The 14,852-nt window shown below is 43.9% G+C and overlaps 1 protein-coding gene across 5 annotated transcripts in view; it reads right to left on the reverse strand.

Annotated features, from left to right (window-relative positions):
- Positions 1-3,072: 3,072 nt before the first annotated feature.
- CDKAL1 (CDKAL1 threonylcarbamoyladenosine tRNA methylthiotransferase) overlaps positions 3,073-14,852 on the reverse strand; it is a 551,454-nt gene continuing 539,674 nt past the window's right edge. For all 5 annotated transcript variants that reach the window (XM_087820618.1, XM_087820616.1, XM_087820619.1 and 2 more), the window contains one exon: positions 3,073-3,411. In XM_087820618.1, the coding sequence (XP_087676744.1) occupies positions 3,214-3,411 (198 nt within the window). In that variant the 3' untranslated portion in view covers positions 3,073-3,213. The remainder of the gene's footprint in view (positions 3,412-14,852) is intronic.

The raw sequence follows: 14,852 nt of genomic DNA on the forward strand, positions 1-14,852 counted from the left end.
ATGCTTATATATGTGCACCCAAACATGTTTACAGCAGCACTACTCATGATAGCCAGAAAACTGGAAACAACTCACCTGGAGAATGGTTAAATACACTGTGGTATGTCCATACAGTAGAATTCTATTCAGCAGTGAAAGTGAAAGTGAAAGTGAATGCACTGCTGCTACACACAGCAACGTGCACGCAGCTCACAAGTAATGCTGGGCAAGGGGCAGACGTGAAATGGTGCATGCTTATGATGCTGCATGTAGAGTCCTGTCCACATTTATATAAAGTTCATAAACAGGCAAACCAATCGATATTAGAAATATGGATAGCAGTTACCTTTTGGGGGGCAGAATTAATGTCTGGGAGGGTGCATGGGAGTCTACTGGGGCTGGTTACAATGTGTGTTCATATTTTGAAAACCCATCAAGCTGTCCCCCTGTGATTTATGTACATTTTCGTCTGTATGTTTTCCTCTAATAGACTTTACCTTTACCAAAAAAAAATTGGCCTAAGTATTGAAAAAAATCTTGCTGTAGATTGAATGTTTGTGTTCTCCTCACCCCCAATTCATATGTTGAAACCCAGTTCCGAATATGATGATGGGAGGGCGGGCCTTTACGAGGTGATTCGGTAGTGACGGTGGAGCCCTCACAAAACGGATTGGTCCCTTTATAAGAGACCCAGAGAGCTCCCTTGCCCCTTCCAGCATGTGCAGATGCAGCCAGAAAACAGCCATCCATGAATCACAATATACCAAATCTGCTGGCGTCTTTATCTTGGACTTGCCAGCCTCTAGAGAAACAAATATCTATTGTTTATAAGCCACTCAGTCTATGGCATTCTGTTACAGCAGCCTGAGACAGATCTCTTTATGTTTCCTTTTTAGCAGACAGGGTCACATTAAAAAAGAAAGAAAAGAAAAATTATAAAAGGATTTTGGCCCTAAGGGAAAACATGAAAAGACAACATGAGGCCCAAGAACAGCTATGTTTACAAAGTGCAGGTCAGTGTTGTATCATGATTGACCCCGTATGAGCCAGGCCAGGCCAGGTTGTGCTATAGTAATAGCTCCCAAACCCCTAAACGAGGAAGTTCCTTGTTCTAAATGACCAGCACGTGCCGGCAAGGGGCTCTGCTCCTCGGGCGCACTTGGAGGCCCAGATCTGAGGGAGGCTTCGTCCTGGCGTGTGTCCAGGTACCCCAGTGGTGGGAAGAGCGCAATGCAGACTGCACAGCGGCTCTGAACATGCCTGTCCCAGAGAAAGATGTGACCCTTCCACTCCCATTGCACTGGGTGGCATGCGGGCAGGCAGAACGCCAGGGGCTGGGAGACCTGCAGGTGCCCTGGGCCGGACGGAGAGCAGCTGGAAAGGTGACAGCTGTACTGACCACCACACCTGCTCTCAGGGCTCCCAGACCCAGTCCCATGTAGAGTCCTGTCCACGAGAGAACTGTGCTGCTGACACCCAGTGCACCCATCTCTCCTCGCTCCCCCAGCAGGAGGTCGGGGAGAAAAGCAAGCTGGGTTTCCATACTGCCACCCCTCACCACCTGGCACCAGCTGCTATCATATATCACCTGCCACAGGGCAGTGGCTAATTCACCCTCTGGGCCAAACAGCAGAGGGGAGCTGCAGCCGAGCTGGGGGTAAGGACAGTCAGGGCAGAGTGGGGAGGATCCTGCATGGCTGGAACCATCCCCAAGACCGCTGTGGTCAGGGCGGCCAGCAGGGCTGCCGGGTGTATCATGCTCTCACAAGAAGAATGGAGAGTGGAGAGAAAGGCACAGAGCCCGACGGGAGGTAAGCTGGTGAGGAAAAGAGTGGGGAAGGAATGAGATTGGAGAAATGGAAAAATCCTGTCTCCACTCAGAGAGAGAAAGCTTTTCTTATGTCCCATGCAGTGTCACTCTAGGCTTCAGGTAGTATTTTCAGTTCTGTTAGGTTTTTGTTAAATACGAACGTCACCAGAATTGTTTATTAACGTGGCAGCATCTATCTTAAGAAAGGAAGTGCCTGCAGGCTCCTACACTTGGCCAACATATTTCCCTCTTCCTGCTGCGCAGCCAGGTGACCCCTGGCGGATGGTCCACGGCTGGTCTCCCGGCAGACCCTTGCGGTTTTTTCGGCATTGTTTTTTACTTAAATTTATTGGGGCGACATTGGTTAATAGGATCATATAGGTTTCAGGTATAGATTTCTGTGTTATATGTATATTGTGCTGCGTGCCCACCACCCAAAGTCAAATCATCTTCCTCTCCATATGTTAGGCCCCCTTCATCCCCACCCCCCAGACCTTTGTTTTTAAAGGTGATTTCCTCTTACACTCACATACCAGATTCGGGAGAAATGTACTAACTCACCAACTGATGGCATAATTAAATTTTAATTCGGATTCCTTACAAGATACACAAAAGGCTGAAACATTTCAAGATGAAAGGAACAGGGGTGTGGGTTTAAAGATGAAAAACATCCAGGGCAACCCCAGGGCACCTGATTCCCTGTGCTGATACGATCCCGCTAACTTCTTTAAATTCTGACGATTCCTTATTGCAGCAATTCCTTTCACTGTGAAAGAAGCCACTTCATTTAGTAAAGGCCAAGGATGGCAGGTAGAAATAAACCTCTGATGTAACCGATCAAAACTGCCAGAGAAGGGGCCGAGCGTGTTTGAGAAGCCCCTCTGAGAGCAGGTGGGCGCCGGGCGAGCGGGGCCTCCGCGCCCTTCCCCACCCGCCCCCGGGCCCTCCACCCCGGGCACCGCGCTCCCATTCAAGGTCCGGAGACAGGTGCTGATAGGAACTTCTCAGGACCGCATCTGCTGTGACAAGTAGGATGTTTGCTGGCTCGGGACTCAGAACAAAGCATGAAGAAGGAGGAGCTGCCTTGAACCATGTTTCCCGAAGGCTGGAAAGTCCTGCTGCGTAAGGGGGTGACCGGGGCCACCGCAGCGCGCGAGGTGCTGCCGCGAGGACTTGCATTTCTTGCTAAAAATAAACCGAGGAGCTCCATGTGGAAGATATGCTGTGGCAGCTGCTACTAGGGTTAGCTCAATGTCCGGCGGCCCCCTCCGGGGAGCGGGGGGGGGGGGGGGGGGCATTGAAAAGCGGGGCTGGCGAGGCGGCGGTGCGGGGAACTGCGCTCCGAGAGCTATGCGGCCGCTCTCCTGCTCATTGAAGACTTTAATCAGGAATTTCTTCTTCGCAGATGCGTCATTTAGTTGTCTTTAATTATAGACCTTGACAAAAAAAGCCAAAAGAAGAGCGAAGAGAGCCAGGCCCACAGCCACCGTCGGGGCGCAGCCTCGAGGCGCCCGCAGCGCCCCCAGCGCCGCCCTGGAGCCGGCCCGGGCTCGCTGCGCGGCCGCGGGGACGCGCGCCTGGGGCACGGAGCTCGGGGGGCTCCCCAGCCGACTTCGGAATTCCTGGTAAGACAGAAACAGAGGAGAAAATGATTTTAAAATGCAAAGGAAGTCCTATTGTGGTATCAGTCAAGTCATGGGTTCCCAGAAGAAACTTTCTTTTAGATTGAGATACACCTGATGTGTAACGCTGCGTTAGAGACAGGCCTACCGCGGGAGGCGGCGCTGGTGTGCGCTGGAACGACCACCGCGGCAGGACTGCTTAACGTCCACCACACGGGACACATTTCGTTTTCCTTGTGAGGAGACGTTTTGGTGCATATATCCTTTTGCGGTAATGTTCTAGTTTCCTCTGGATATATTCCTAGAAGTGGAGCAGCACTTGCGTCTCTCAAACTATAGTGCACCGAATGCGGGAAACGTCAATGCTTATTAAAGCTGACCAAACATCAGCGCTCAGACTTACACATTTTAAGGAATCAAATTCCATTTAGAAATGCCTGCTTTAAAATGGACAGAATTTGAAACAAGGCAGCAGACAACTTTCGTTCCGTCAAAAAGATCCATGTATTTGCCCAGTGACAGTAGACTAAGGGCACCTGAGGAAGTGCTCACTCTGGTTAACACAACTCCCTTCCCTTGTAAATCTCACTCTCCCTAACTTGCCAATTCTTAAATGTATTCTACTAATTTTATCTACTAATTTTAAAAGTGTAGTTTTATCAAATCCTACTAAAGTCATAAATGTGTTATGGCAGAACCAAGTATATAAACAAAAACAAAAACAACTTTGATGTTCAGAAACTTTAGGCATCAGATTTCAATCACTTAAAGATGAATGAAGACAGTGGCAAAAACTTAGTCCAGTTAGAGGGTAGCAAAAGTCCATCTCTAATTACTTCCCCTTCTCTAACAGCTACACACTCATTGTTGGGGGAGGGCAAGGCAGGCCTTTAACCTGATAACATTTAATACCCCAAGGCACACCTGGGACCAGTTCCAGGTGTCCTAAGTGCCTGGACACTAGGCTCTAATCCCAGTTCCATCTGAGGATTTTGGTGCAAATGATTGATCCTCTTTTTTTCTTCCATAGAAAATCATCTGTAAAATGGAGATACTGTTAGTGTTTGCACACTGTAAGGTTGTTATGGGGATCAAACAAGACATATATTAAGTGTCGTAAACATTTAAAACTCAAATAAGATTAACATATTCCATGGTATCTTGTGGTTCTCGTGGAATATGTAAACTGCAGATACTCATTTTACAAAATGGCAAAGTTAATTTTGTTTTTCAAATATGATTCATTGCTTTAAACTATGCTTAGTGCTGACATGTATCATCAGGAGGCACACAGTATAATGAATGAGCAGACCAGAGACTGGACCCCAGTTCAGACCTTCATCAGCTGTGTGACCTTGGGCAAGTGGTTTAAGCTCTCTAACCCTAATCAGCTCTTCTGTGAAGTAGGGAGACCAGTATCTAACTAGGATGTTGTTGAAAGGCTTAGAAACAGCATGCCCAGAGCCCAGGCAGAGTGCCTGGGATACAGAAGGTTTAAATAAAGGGCTACTCTTCTATTACATTCCAGGAGTGAGGCTTGGAAAACTGAGACGGCTTAGAAAACAGATGAATCCCATGGCAATCATCAGCAGTCCCAAGATGATAACGTCCTGTCCTGGGTACCATTCTCACAAGTGCTCGCCCACAGGGAGAAGCTGTGCCCACTGTGAAGTCAGCACCTCTTACTCCCAGGGCCTCACTCTGTGGACTGAACCTTCTGGAGAGGACCTTAACTAAAACCATCCCATGTAAGAAGGGAAAGCTGGATTCTACAAGCCACGAAGTGGGATTCAATTCTCAGATGTGCCAGGGGCCCATTTTTATTTGCTTTTTCTTTCAGTATCTAATCTAAAAAGGAAAGAAAAATGTCCCTGTAACCCCACAACTCTACATAAAACACTTTACCCTGCTCTGTGCCCTGCGTGAACCAGATGTCTCCCCTCTATCCACTATCTGCCCACTGCCTCTGTTCTTATGTTTTTTTCAGGCTTGTCACTCAGGACCTCCACAGGAAAATCCCTCTCCACTGGTACATAGCCAGGAAGGGTTAGGCGCTCCCCTCCGTGGGCTCAGCATCCTGTGGGCTGGCTCCCATCATGGCACTTGTTAATGGTAGTGCATGGCTGTCCACTGCTGTCTCCTGCATGATCCCACGTGTGCTCCTTTAGAGCAGGGCCAGCCTGACTCTCCAGTGGATGCCCAGGGCCCAGCACTGGGGAGGGGACAGGTAAGTTGAAAGGCTATTCCTTATTTACACACATATACACACACGTGCGAGGGCAAACTGTCTTTCCATATGAATTGCTATTTACCTATTTTTCTATTTCCTATTAGACTGTAAGGGAAATGGGAGAGAATCAAACATCACCGATGCTACACAGTATTGCTACTTTAACAAACTGCCATGAAACCAGGGTTTTACGTCCAACTTCTAGAGGCTGCCTGCATGTGGTCCTTTCCCCCATCTTCAAGGCCACTAGCACTGGCTTTTTTATAAGCACCCTGGTGATTTCCACTGGACCCAGTTGGATAATCCAGGATAATCTCAAGATCTTTAACTTAATCACATTCTCAAAGTCCCTTTTGCCACATAGGGTAACATTCACAGTTTCCTGGGATTAGGATGTGAGCATCTCTTGTAGGGGGGGTACATCATTGGAATAAATGTTGAAGATCTGCAGATGAGAGGCTTGGCTTTAATCATACCAAGTTTAGCCTTGGTAGTAACTTATCATTCATAATGCAATGTAAAGAAATAAGAAAAATCAAGGCACTATCAATTATTAAAATGACTATCAAGATCAAGACTCCTACCAAACAGACTTTAACCACTTTACTGCTACGCAAGCTCACGAAGGTGATGCTGTTATTTGTGTTTCTCTTCGGAAAGGCTTTCCAGGAGAGCCAGCCTCCTGTTGTGTGCACACTGCATGTTACCTGCTTTGCAGTTCTGAGCCATGTTGAGAGTTTACAAATGTGACCTGTAGATGGCACATTGCTGAGTTTTCTCTGAACATACGCACACATACTTGATCTGCTCACATGAGAACATGTTGCAAAATGTGTTTTAATGAGGAACAGTTGGTCTGGTTCTGCTCAAATAAAAGATATCCCTGTAAGAGAGTTGCCACCTGTCTTCCCATCTTGTGGTGCAGCTTCTAAATGAGTTCTTCTGTCCCTGACATCTGGAGGTGTTGCAGGGCCCTGAAATCACATGCCACATGCCAGCTCCCTTCCTGAAATTGACAGGAGCCTCAGCCCTGTGCTCAGTGTCATTACCAGATAGCAGGACATACAGGGGAATAAGGTGCCAAGCTACCTTTCTCCACTATTTGTCTAAACATTCTTCAGATTGGAGCATCTTAATATCATATATCTAGGACTGCCTAATTCTATCCAAACCGAAGGTGTTAGTATTTTCTAGTTCATAGTCTATGTAAATAATGTTATATGCATTGCCCATTATGGTTATTGGTACACTGGCATATAATAGACACAAATGTTAAACTTGCGATTAATTACACTTTTTCACTTATTTTGGGAGGACATTTACATTTTAAAACCTCAGTCACAGAGGTACACTATGACAGCACAGTACCGTCAAACTTTTCTGTACCACTTTGGGCATGAGCAGTTCTCAATCAGACATTATCCATATGTAATTTTCCCTCCCCTCTCGCCTCAAAAGTATAATTGCTACCAGGTCATTAAAATTGCAAAGCAAAGATTTTAAACTGGGACACACACACACACACACCCCCCACTATAATCTTGGTTTTTAATCTTATTTTGGTGATAGCAGAGCACACACAAGACTTTGCTAATAAGGCCAGGCATAAATTATTAAACTATCTACTGTATGATCAAATGCATTTCAGATTCTATTCTGAATAATTTTGCCTTGACGTTCACCAAAGGAAAAGATCTGATGTGCCCTGCATGGTCTCAGTGATACCTCTCTTTCGGAGCGCCCAACCCTCTGACTTGAACCATGTCAAATGAAAAAAAGAAATAATCATATCAAAAACCAAAGCTCAGCATCAGCCCATCACTTAATTATTACTTTGTGTAAGATCTCACTTCATCCGACTCAAGAGAGATGAAAACAACTCAGCTCCCAACTTCTTTTAATGGATTCAAAATATTTCTCGTGTGTAAATTTTTCTCATGCCTTGGAGGCACTGTTAGAGCTTGAAGTGGATGCTAATAGGGATAAAGAAAAAATAGTTTGATAGCTCATAGCTGAAGATTAATTAGAGTTTAAAATCTTTATTTTTAACAAAGCCTGAACATATGGCCTATGCAGAAAATCTATCAAACCCAAATATGTGATCAACGTAAGGAAATTTTCTTAAAATATACATTATGAGGTGTAGTATATTATCAGAAAAGAACCTCAAAAATCTCCTGATTTTGAAGTTTACTTTGAATGCAATTATGGTCAAGATAGCTTTCTGATAAGAAAGCTATCTTGACCATAATTGCACTTTACTGTGCAAACTATAAATGTAAGCAAGAACCTCCTAAGATAAGCATCCCTAATGCAAACTGCTGGATGGGTCCCTGAGAGCAAGGAGTGAAGCAAGGTGGCCGTTCAGAGCTGGTAATGCCTTTCCAACCCTCGAGTTTCGGGATTCTATCTGAACACCCGCATCTTCTTTAAACTTTTTAACCTTTAACTTAGCACCAATGGGCATTCATGTGAGCTTACACATTCCTAATTTTTGACTTGTTACACTGACCAAAATAAGGGAGACGTGGTAGAGCAGGCGGAAGAATGTTTAGAATTAATAGCACAGTATAAAAACCTCTGCCAATAGTACTGCACTGCACTGTCATTTGTTTATACATAACCTGTCTAGTTCTACAAAAAATGAGAGGTTGCAAGCTTTGCCAAAAGGTATGTTATAAGAGGTCTGGCATCTTATCTGGAGATATATTTATTTTTATTTCTTGTTATTAAATTATTTTTCTCAAAAAGAGAAGGCTTTCTTACTAGCCATGCTTAAGAAAATTACTCTAGAACTTAAGTAGGTCTCTCTTCTGCTAACTAAATATCAGCCATAAATGTACAGACAAGTACAGACAGACAGGCAGACAGACACAGACACACACACACACGCTTGAAATAAAGAAGGAACCAGGAGGCTCACTTAGAATATAACGTCTGTGGTCACAGTGTTCATAATAGTGGCAGAAATCTGAACTCATCTATTTCAAATTATTGGCTGGATATAAGCACTAGTACAAACTAAAGCTACTCCACAGGTGTGACAAAACTGAAGGAAGAAAGAAAAATAAACTGGGTCAAGATGCTCCTCTGATGATGAAGTCCTTTCAATAATCTCTTAAACCACAACCGAAGCCATCCCCATCCCATGGCGTGTACACAGGAAGCTGTGAACTAGGATGTTGAGGAACATAACAGTTGAGTGTATTAAAGTTAATCTTTAAGTAATCAATTCAACTCAAAATAATTACTCCTAAGAATTTCTTTCAACTAGGCAATGATGAGTGTGTGTTGGCAGATGTTTGTGCTTTAAATGAAAAAGAAGCCACAATGTTAACAGCTACTACAATGCAGCCCTCTCATCCTGTTCTAAGTATCATTTTCAATGACACCGGAGATACGGTTTTAGCATCATTGAGCTCCATGAACTGCATTAAATGAATAAAGGAGATGGCAGGTGCTTTGTTCTGTCTCAGAGGGTCTCATGATGAGCTAATATGTAAAATGTTTCCTACAGATCACCATCATAATTACTCAGTTTGGAAAACGGAAATAAACCAGATAAGAAAAATTACATGGTACATACTGTAATTACACTGAACTCAGTCACCTGAAGAAAGTTCACATCTCTCTACCTTTTTTCCTATCACTTCCAAAGTTCCATTCCACATAGTACTTCCAAAAATCCATTTCAAGTCATGCCTGTTCTCCCTTTCTATTTTTAATTTGACTATAGACAGTTTTTTAAAAAGTAAAAATAATAATCCTTTCAAAAGGCACTTAAAATACCTAGAAGATTAATATTAAGAAACTTAATAATTTATATGACTATAAAAGTGTGGCAGGCAGTCTCCAAGACGGCCCCCAATGATCCCTGCCTCCTGATAGTCACGTCCTTGTGTAATACCTTTCCCTTGACTATGGGCTAAACTTACTGACATGCTTCTAATTAACACTTAACATAAGTGATGGGATGTCACTCCTGAAATTAGGTTACAAAAACTGTGGCTTCCCTCTTCCTCACTCTGCTTGCTTGCTGTGTGGGAAGCCAGCTGCCAAGTGTGAGCTGCCCTATGCAGAGCCCCCATGAGAAGTTGCTGAAGGAGACAGCAAAGTGTCCTCTCTCTTGGGAGAAGACACTTGCCAACAAAGGACCAAGGTCTCGGTTTAACAGCGCATGAGAGGAAGAATCCTGGCATCAACCCACAAGTGAACTCAGAAGCGTGCCCTTCCCCAGCTGAGCTTTCAGCTGAGACAGCACTCCTGGCTGGGACCCTGACTGCAGCCTCAGGACAGGTGCTGTGCAGGAGGCACCCCACTAACCTACACCTAGATTTCTGACCCACTGAAGCTCTCGGATAATAAATGTTTGTTGTTTTAAACTGCTAAATTTTGAGGTAATTTGTTTTATAGCAAGAGATAACTAACACAAAAAGATTCCAGGCAGAGGGCTAGAAACTGATTCACATATAAGCTGACACATTATTTATAACAGAGGCACTGTCGACCAAGGAAAGAGAGACTTTCAGTAAAATTTTCTGGAACAATTGATTATACACATATAAAACAATGAAATTTAGCCCCTACCTACCATGTTTAAAAATCAATTACAGGTAGATTGATTACTTAATTAGCAAAGGAAAAACTAGAAAAATTTAGAAGACAATATGAGCAGAAAACCTTTCTAATCCACAGGGGTAGGAAAATAGTTCTTAAATCACAAAAATACACACAGTTCTGTGGGCACCAAAAAGAAGTAGAAATACAATCCATGAACTGGGAGAAGAAACCTGCTTTACATATAGCTGACTTTATATAAAGAAATCCTAAAAATCAGTAAGATGGTATCAATTCAATAGAAGAAAATAAGCAAAAGACTTATACAGACTCTTTATTGATGAGGAAATCTGAATAAATATATTTTAAAAATGTATTAAAATGTGCCCAGCCTTATTCATAACTAGAAAAAAACAAGTTAAAAACACAGTGAGATACCAATTCACATACACCAGGTTGGCAAAAGGTAAGAGGCCTACCAATCTCAAATGTGGATGAGAAACAGAGGCACCAGACCACTTCAACACTGCTGCGGGTGGTGGTCTAACTGAACTAACATAACCCCCTGGGGAAAGAGTGGGGCATTATCTAGTAATGCACACCTGACAGCCCGCAGTCCCACTCTTGGGGGTATCACCCAGACTACAGAAATCATTGCAAGCGCAGGTCAGTCTCAAGTCTCCACCATGGCTGATTTAGCAGGGCTTAGAGTGGGTTGTCAAATGTAGAATAAGTAGCCCCGGGGATGTGGGGTCAAGCTGTAGGGCCAAGACACCCTGAGAACATTAACTCTCCAAGCTATCTCCCTAACAACTGCTTCCTTTTATTTTCTTTTTTAAAAAAACATATCTTTATTGATTTCAGAGAGAGAGGAAGGGAGAGGGAGGAGCGAGATAGAAACATCAATGATGAGAGAGTCACTGATCAGCTGCCTAGGGATGGGGCCCACTACCCGGGCATGTGCCCTGACCGGGAATGGGACCACAATCTCCTGGATCATAGGTTGATGCTCAACCGCTGAGCCACGCCGGCCAGGCCAACTAAATTTCTTTTTTAAGATGGGTCTCAGTAACTAACCTACCTATTCTCCTTTAACACACCTCCTTTTTCATCTCCCAGTTCCTAAGGTGTTCCCTTCCACCTTTTAAAAAATTACTGGCCAAAGTGGAAAACAGATGGGACCTAAAGGGCCACTCAGTTGCCAATAACACATCTTCTCATTTTTCACTTGGGTTCTATGGGATAAGATCAGTCCCTGTATTCATTTCCTAAGGCGGCTGTAAGAAATTACCATAAACTGAGTGGCTTAAAACAACACAAACATATCATCTTTCAATTCTGGGGCTCAGCAGTCTTAAATGAATCTCTCTGGACTACAATGAAATGTAGTGCTGTCTTCCTTCTGGAGGCTCTAGCGGAGACTCCACTTCCTTGCCTTTTCCAGCTTGCACTCCTTGGCTCCTGACCCCCTTCCATCGTCCAAAGTCAGAATTCTCTTCACTCTGACCTTGGATTCTCCTGCTGCCCTTTTACTTTTAAGGACTGTATTGATTACACTGGGCCTACCTGGATAATTCAGGATAATCTCATTTTAAGGTCAACTGATTAACAAATTTAATTCCACGTACAGCTTAATCCCTGGGTCCCACCAAGTAACCTAGCATATTCACAGGTTCTTGGGATTAGGACGTGGACATGTTGGGGGCTGTTTTTCTGCCTACCACAGTCCCCAAGGGTGATAATGTTGAGTTGAGCTGTTGGGTACAAACACTTCAGAGAACACCACCATACTCTAGAGTACTTAAAGTTTCCCAATAGAGGATCATGAGAAAATCCCCTAACTTCGACTAACTTTTACATTTTGGATTCTTTATGTGAAAAATTAGTGTTTTTGTTTGTTTTTTAAACTAGATCCAAATCTTCCAGTTCTACAACTCTATATCTAAAAGCAAGACATTGAGTTGTAGAGCTGGAGTGACTGGATCTAAGGCTGAAGCAGAATGTGAATTCCTGTGGGGCTACAGAAAGAGGGTGGAGAGATGTGCAACCCACAAGCAAAAAAGCCGGGATTTCAGAGGGTGTGGCAGAATGAACACATTAATGGTCCCAGCTCCCATATCTCCTGTATCTGTGCCTTCTATCACACAGCTATGTAATGCTCTCCCTGGGCTCAACCATGTGACTGACTTTGGCCAGTGGCATGTTACCAAACACAATGCGTGCTGTGGCTTGAAACTGCGCATTTCTGCATGCTGTTCTTCCTCTGCCTTCACCATGGGAACATGCCCAGGCTAGCCTGTTACAGGATGAGACCCATGGAGCAGAGCAGACTCACCCAAGGAGTCCCAGCTGAGCCCTCTAGATCTGCCAGCTGAACTAGCGGACATGTCAGCAAGCCCACAGAGACTAGAAGAGCTGCCCAGCCACCCTACAGCTGACTGTAGATACATGAGTGAGCCTGGTCGAGATTAGCTGAACTCACTCAGGTTTTGTGGTTGTCTGTCATGAGGCACTTACAGTACAGCTAACTGATAATCGAGACTGAGCAGACGGTTGGTCCTGCACTCCTTTACAGTAAGGGACGTACATGTATCTCCAGCACAAACACATTCACTCAACAGACATTTATTAAACACTTGCTCCCTGCCAGGCACTGTTCTAGACATTAAGGACAATGAGATAATGAAGCACAACGTACCAGCGCTCATGGATGGGGCTTCCATTTTAGTAACTGGAATCAAAGAAACATAAATATTTGGTGCGTCTGATGATGAGGTGAATCACGGAGAAGAGTAGAGAACAGACAGGGGGTATTAGGCCCTGACAGATGATGGGGGCACTTTACAGAGGGCTACTCAGGAAGCTCTCACTGATAAGGTGGTCTTTCAGCAGAAACCTGAACGAAGGAGATAAAAGACACGTCATACGGGCATCTAAGAGAAGCACATTCTAAGTAGAGGGACTAGCAAGTGCAAAGGGCCTCCTGAGGGAGGGCACCTGATGTGTTAAATTCAAGGAGCAGCACGAAGGCCAGTGTAGCTGGTCCAGAGTGTTCGAGGGGTGGAACGGTCAATGAAGCGATGGGGGGCCAAGGCACCAGGCCTTGTAGGCCGTTTCAGGGACACTGGCTTCCACTTTGAGCATGGTTGGAAAACCCTAAATGTTTTATTTTTTACTGTTAAGACATATATAACATAAAATTTACCATTTCAATCATTTTTAAGTGCACAATTCAGCATTGATTACAATCCTCATGTTGTGCAGCCTTCATCACCGTCGATTCCTAAGACTTTTTCATCACTCCAAACAGAAACTCTGTACCCATTAAGGAATAAGTCTTCATCTCCACCCTTAGCCCCTGACAACCTCTAATATACTTTCTATTTCTATGAATTTGCCTATTCTAGATCTTTCATGTAAGCGAAATCATATTAGTCTTTCTGTGTCTGGCTTATTTTGCTAAGCATGATGCTTTCAAGGTTCACCCATGTGGTTGAACATGTATCAGAACTTCATTTCTTATTATGGATGAGTAAGATTCTACTGTATGTATATATCCCACTGGGTTGTTTCTGCCTTTTGATGACTGAATAATGCTGCTATGAACACTGGTATTTAAGTATCTGTTTGAGTGCCTGCTTTCAATTTTTGGGTACATATATGCTGGGTCATATGGAATCCTAGATGGCTGTGAGCAGAAGGGGGACATGATGTGATCTACACAGAGGGTAGGAACAGGGAGGCTGAGTAGGCAGATTGCTTGTGTTTATTTTCAGATAATATAGTACAGAGAACAAAAAGTCACCTCCCTCAGAAATATTTAAAAGAAAAAGATCCATAGCAAATAATGCCAGCATGCACCATAGATGCTCTCTGGTTGTTTAGAGGAACTGGCCTCATCTAAAGGGTAACAGAAAAGAAAGAGCAGCTCATAGTCAATTAAAAAGGGCAACTTAATCACAATCACAAAGTATTTACTTTAGGCAACTATACTTCACAAATGCTGTTGCTGGTTATATATGTGCTTGGAAAGACCAGTTACCAAGTCCTCTTCTCATGTTATATATGTGATTTGGGCAAAACACAACCCGTACCCATAGATGTGATATCACTAGTATCTTGGTTAACAAGACCTCGATAAATCTCACCAGTTTCACACCTCATATTCATCACTTCCTGTATGCCCGGTACTGCTCTGAATGCTTCCCATGCTTCATCTCACTTCACTGTCAAAATCACCCTGTCAAATAGATTCTATTGCCCCTAATTTATAAAACAGGAAGCATACCTAGAGAATGATCATAGTAAGGGATAGAGCCAACATTCTAAATCCACACAGTGTGACCCTTAAGCTCAGGAGCTTAAGGGGATGCTTGATTCTTTTGAAATGGGTGTTTGTAAGAAAGAAGTCCTAGGAGCCAGGGGTCTCTAGAAGGAAAAGGCTGCTGGTGATAAAATATACCTGCAATAGTTCTTTGCTTTTCTGGTCCCTGGATTTCTCTCAAGTGGTGGCAAATGCGAAAGGCACTGCATCCTGTTTTTATAGGTTGACTTCCTACCAGATAACTGTCAGCTTGACATATGGCTTGAATATTTATGTTTCTCAGTAATTTTGTAGACTTGCATTGGGGAGACGGAGGGACAGGAGAAAATT

Source organism: Miniopterus natalensis, chromosome 9 (assembly GCF_054644295.1).
Source record: "Miniopterus natalensis isolate mMinNat1 chromosome 9, mMinNat1.hap1, whole genome shotgun sequence".
NCBI lineage: Eukaryota > Metazoa > Chordata > Mammalia > Chiroptera > Miniopteridae > Miniopterus > Miniopterus natalensis.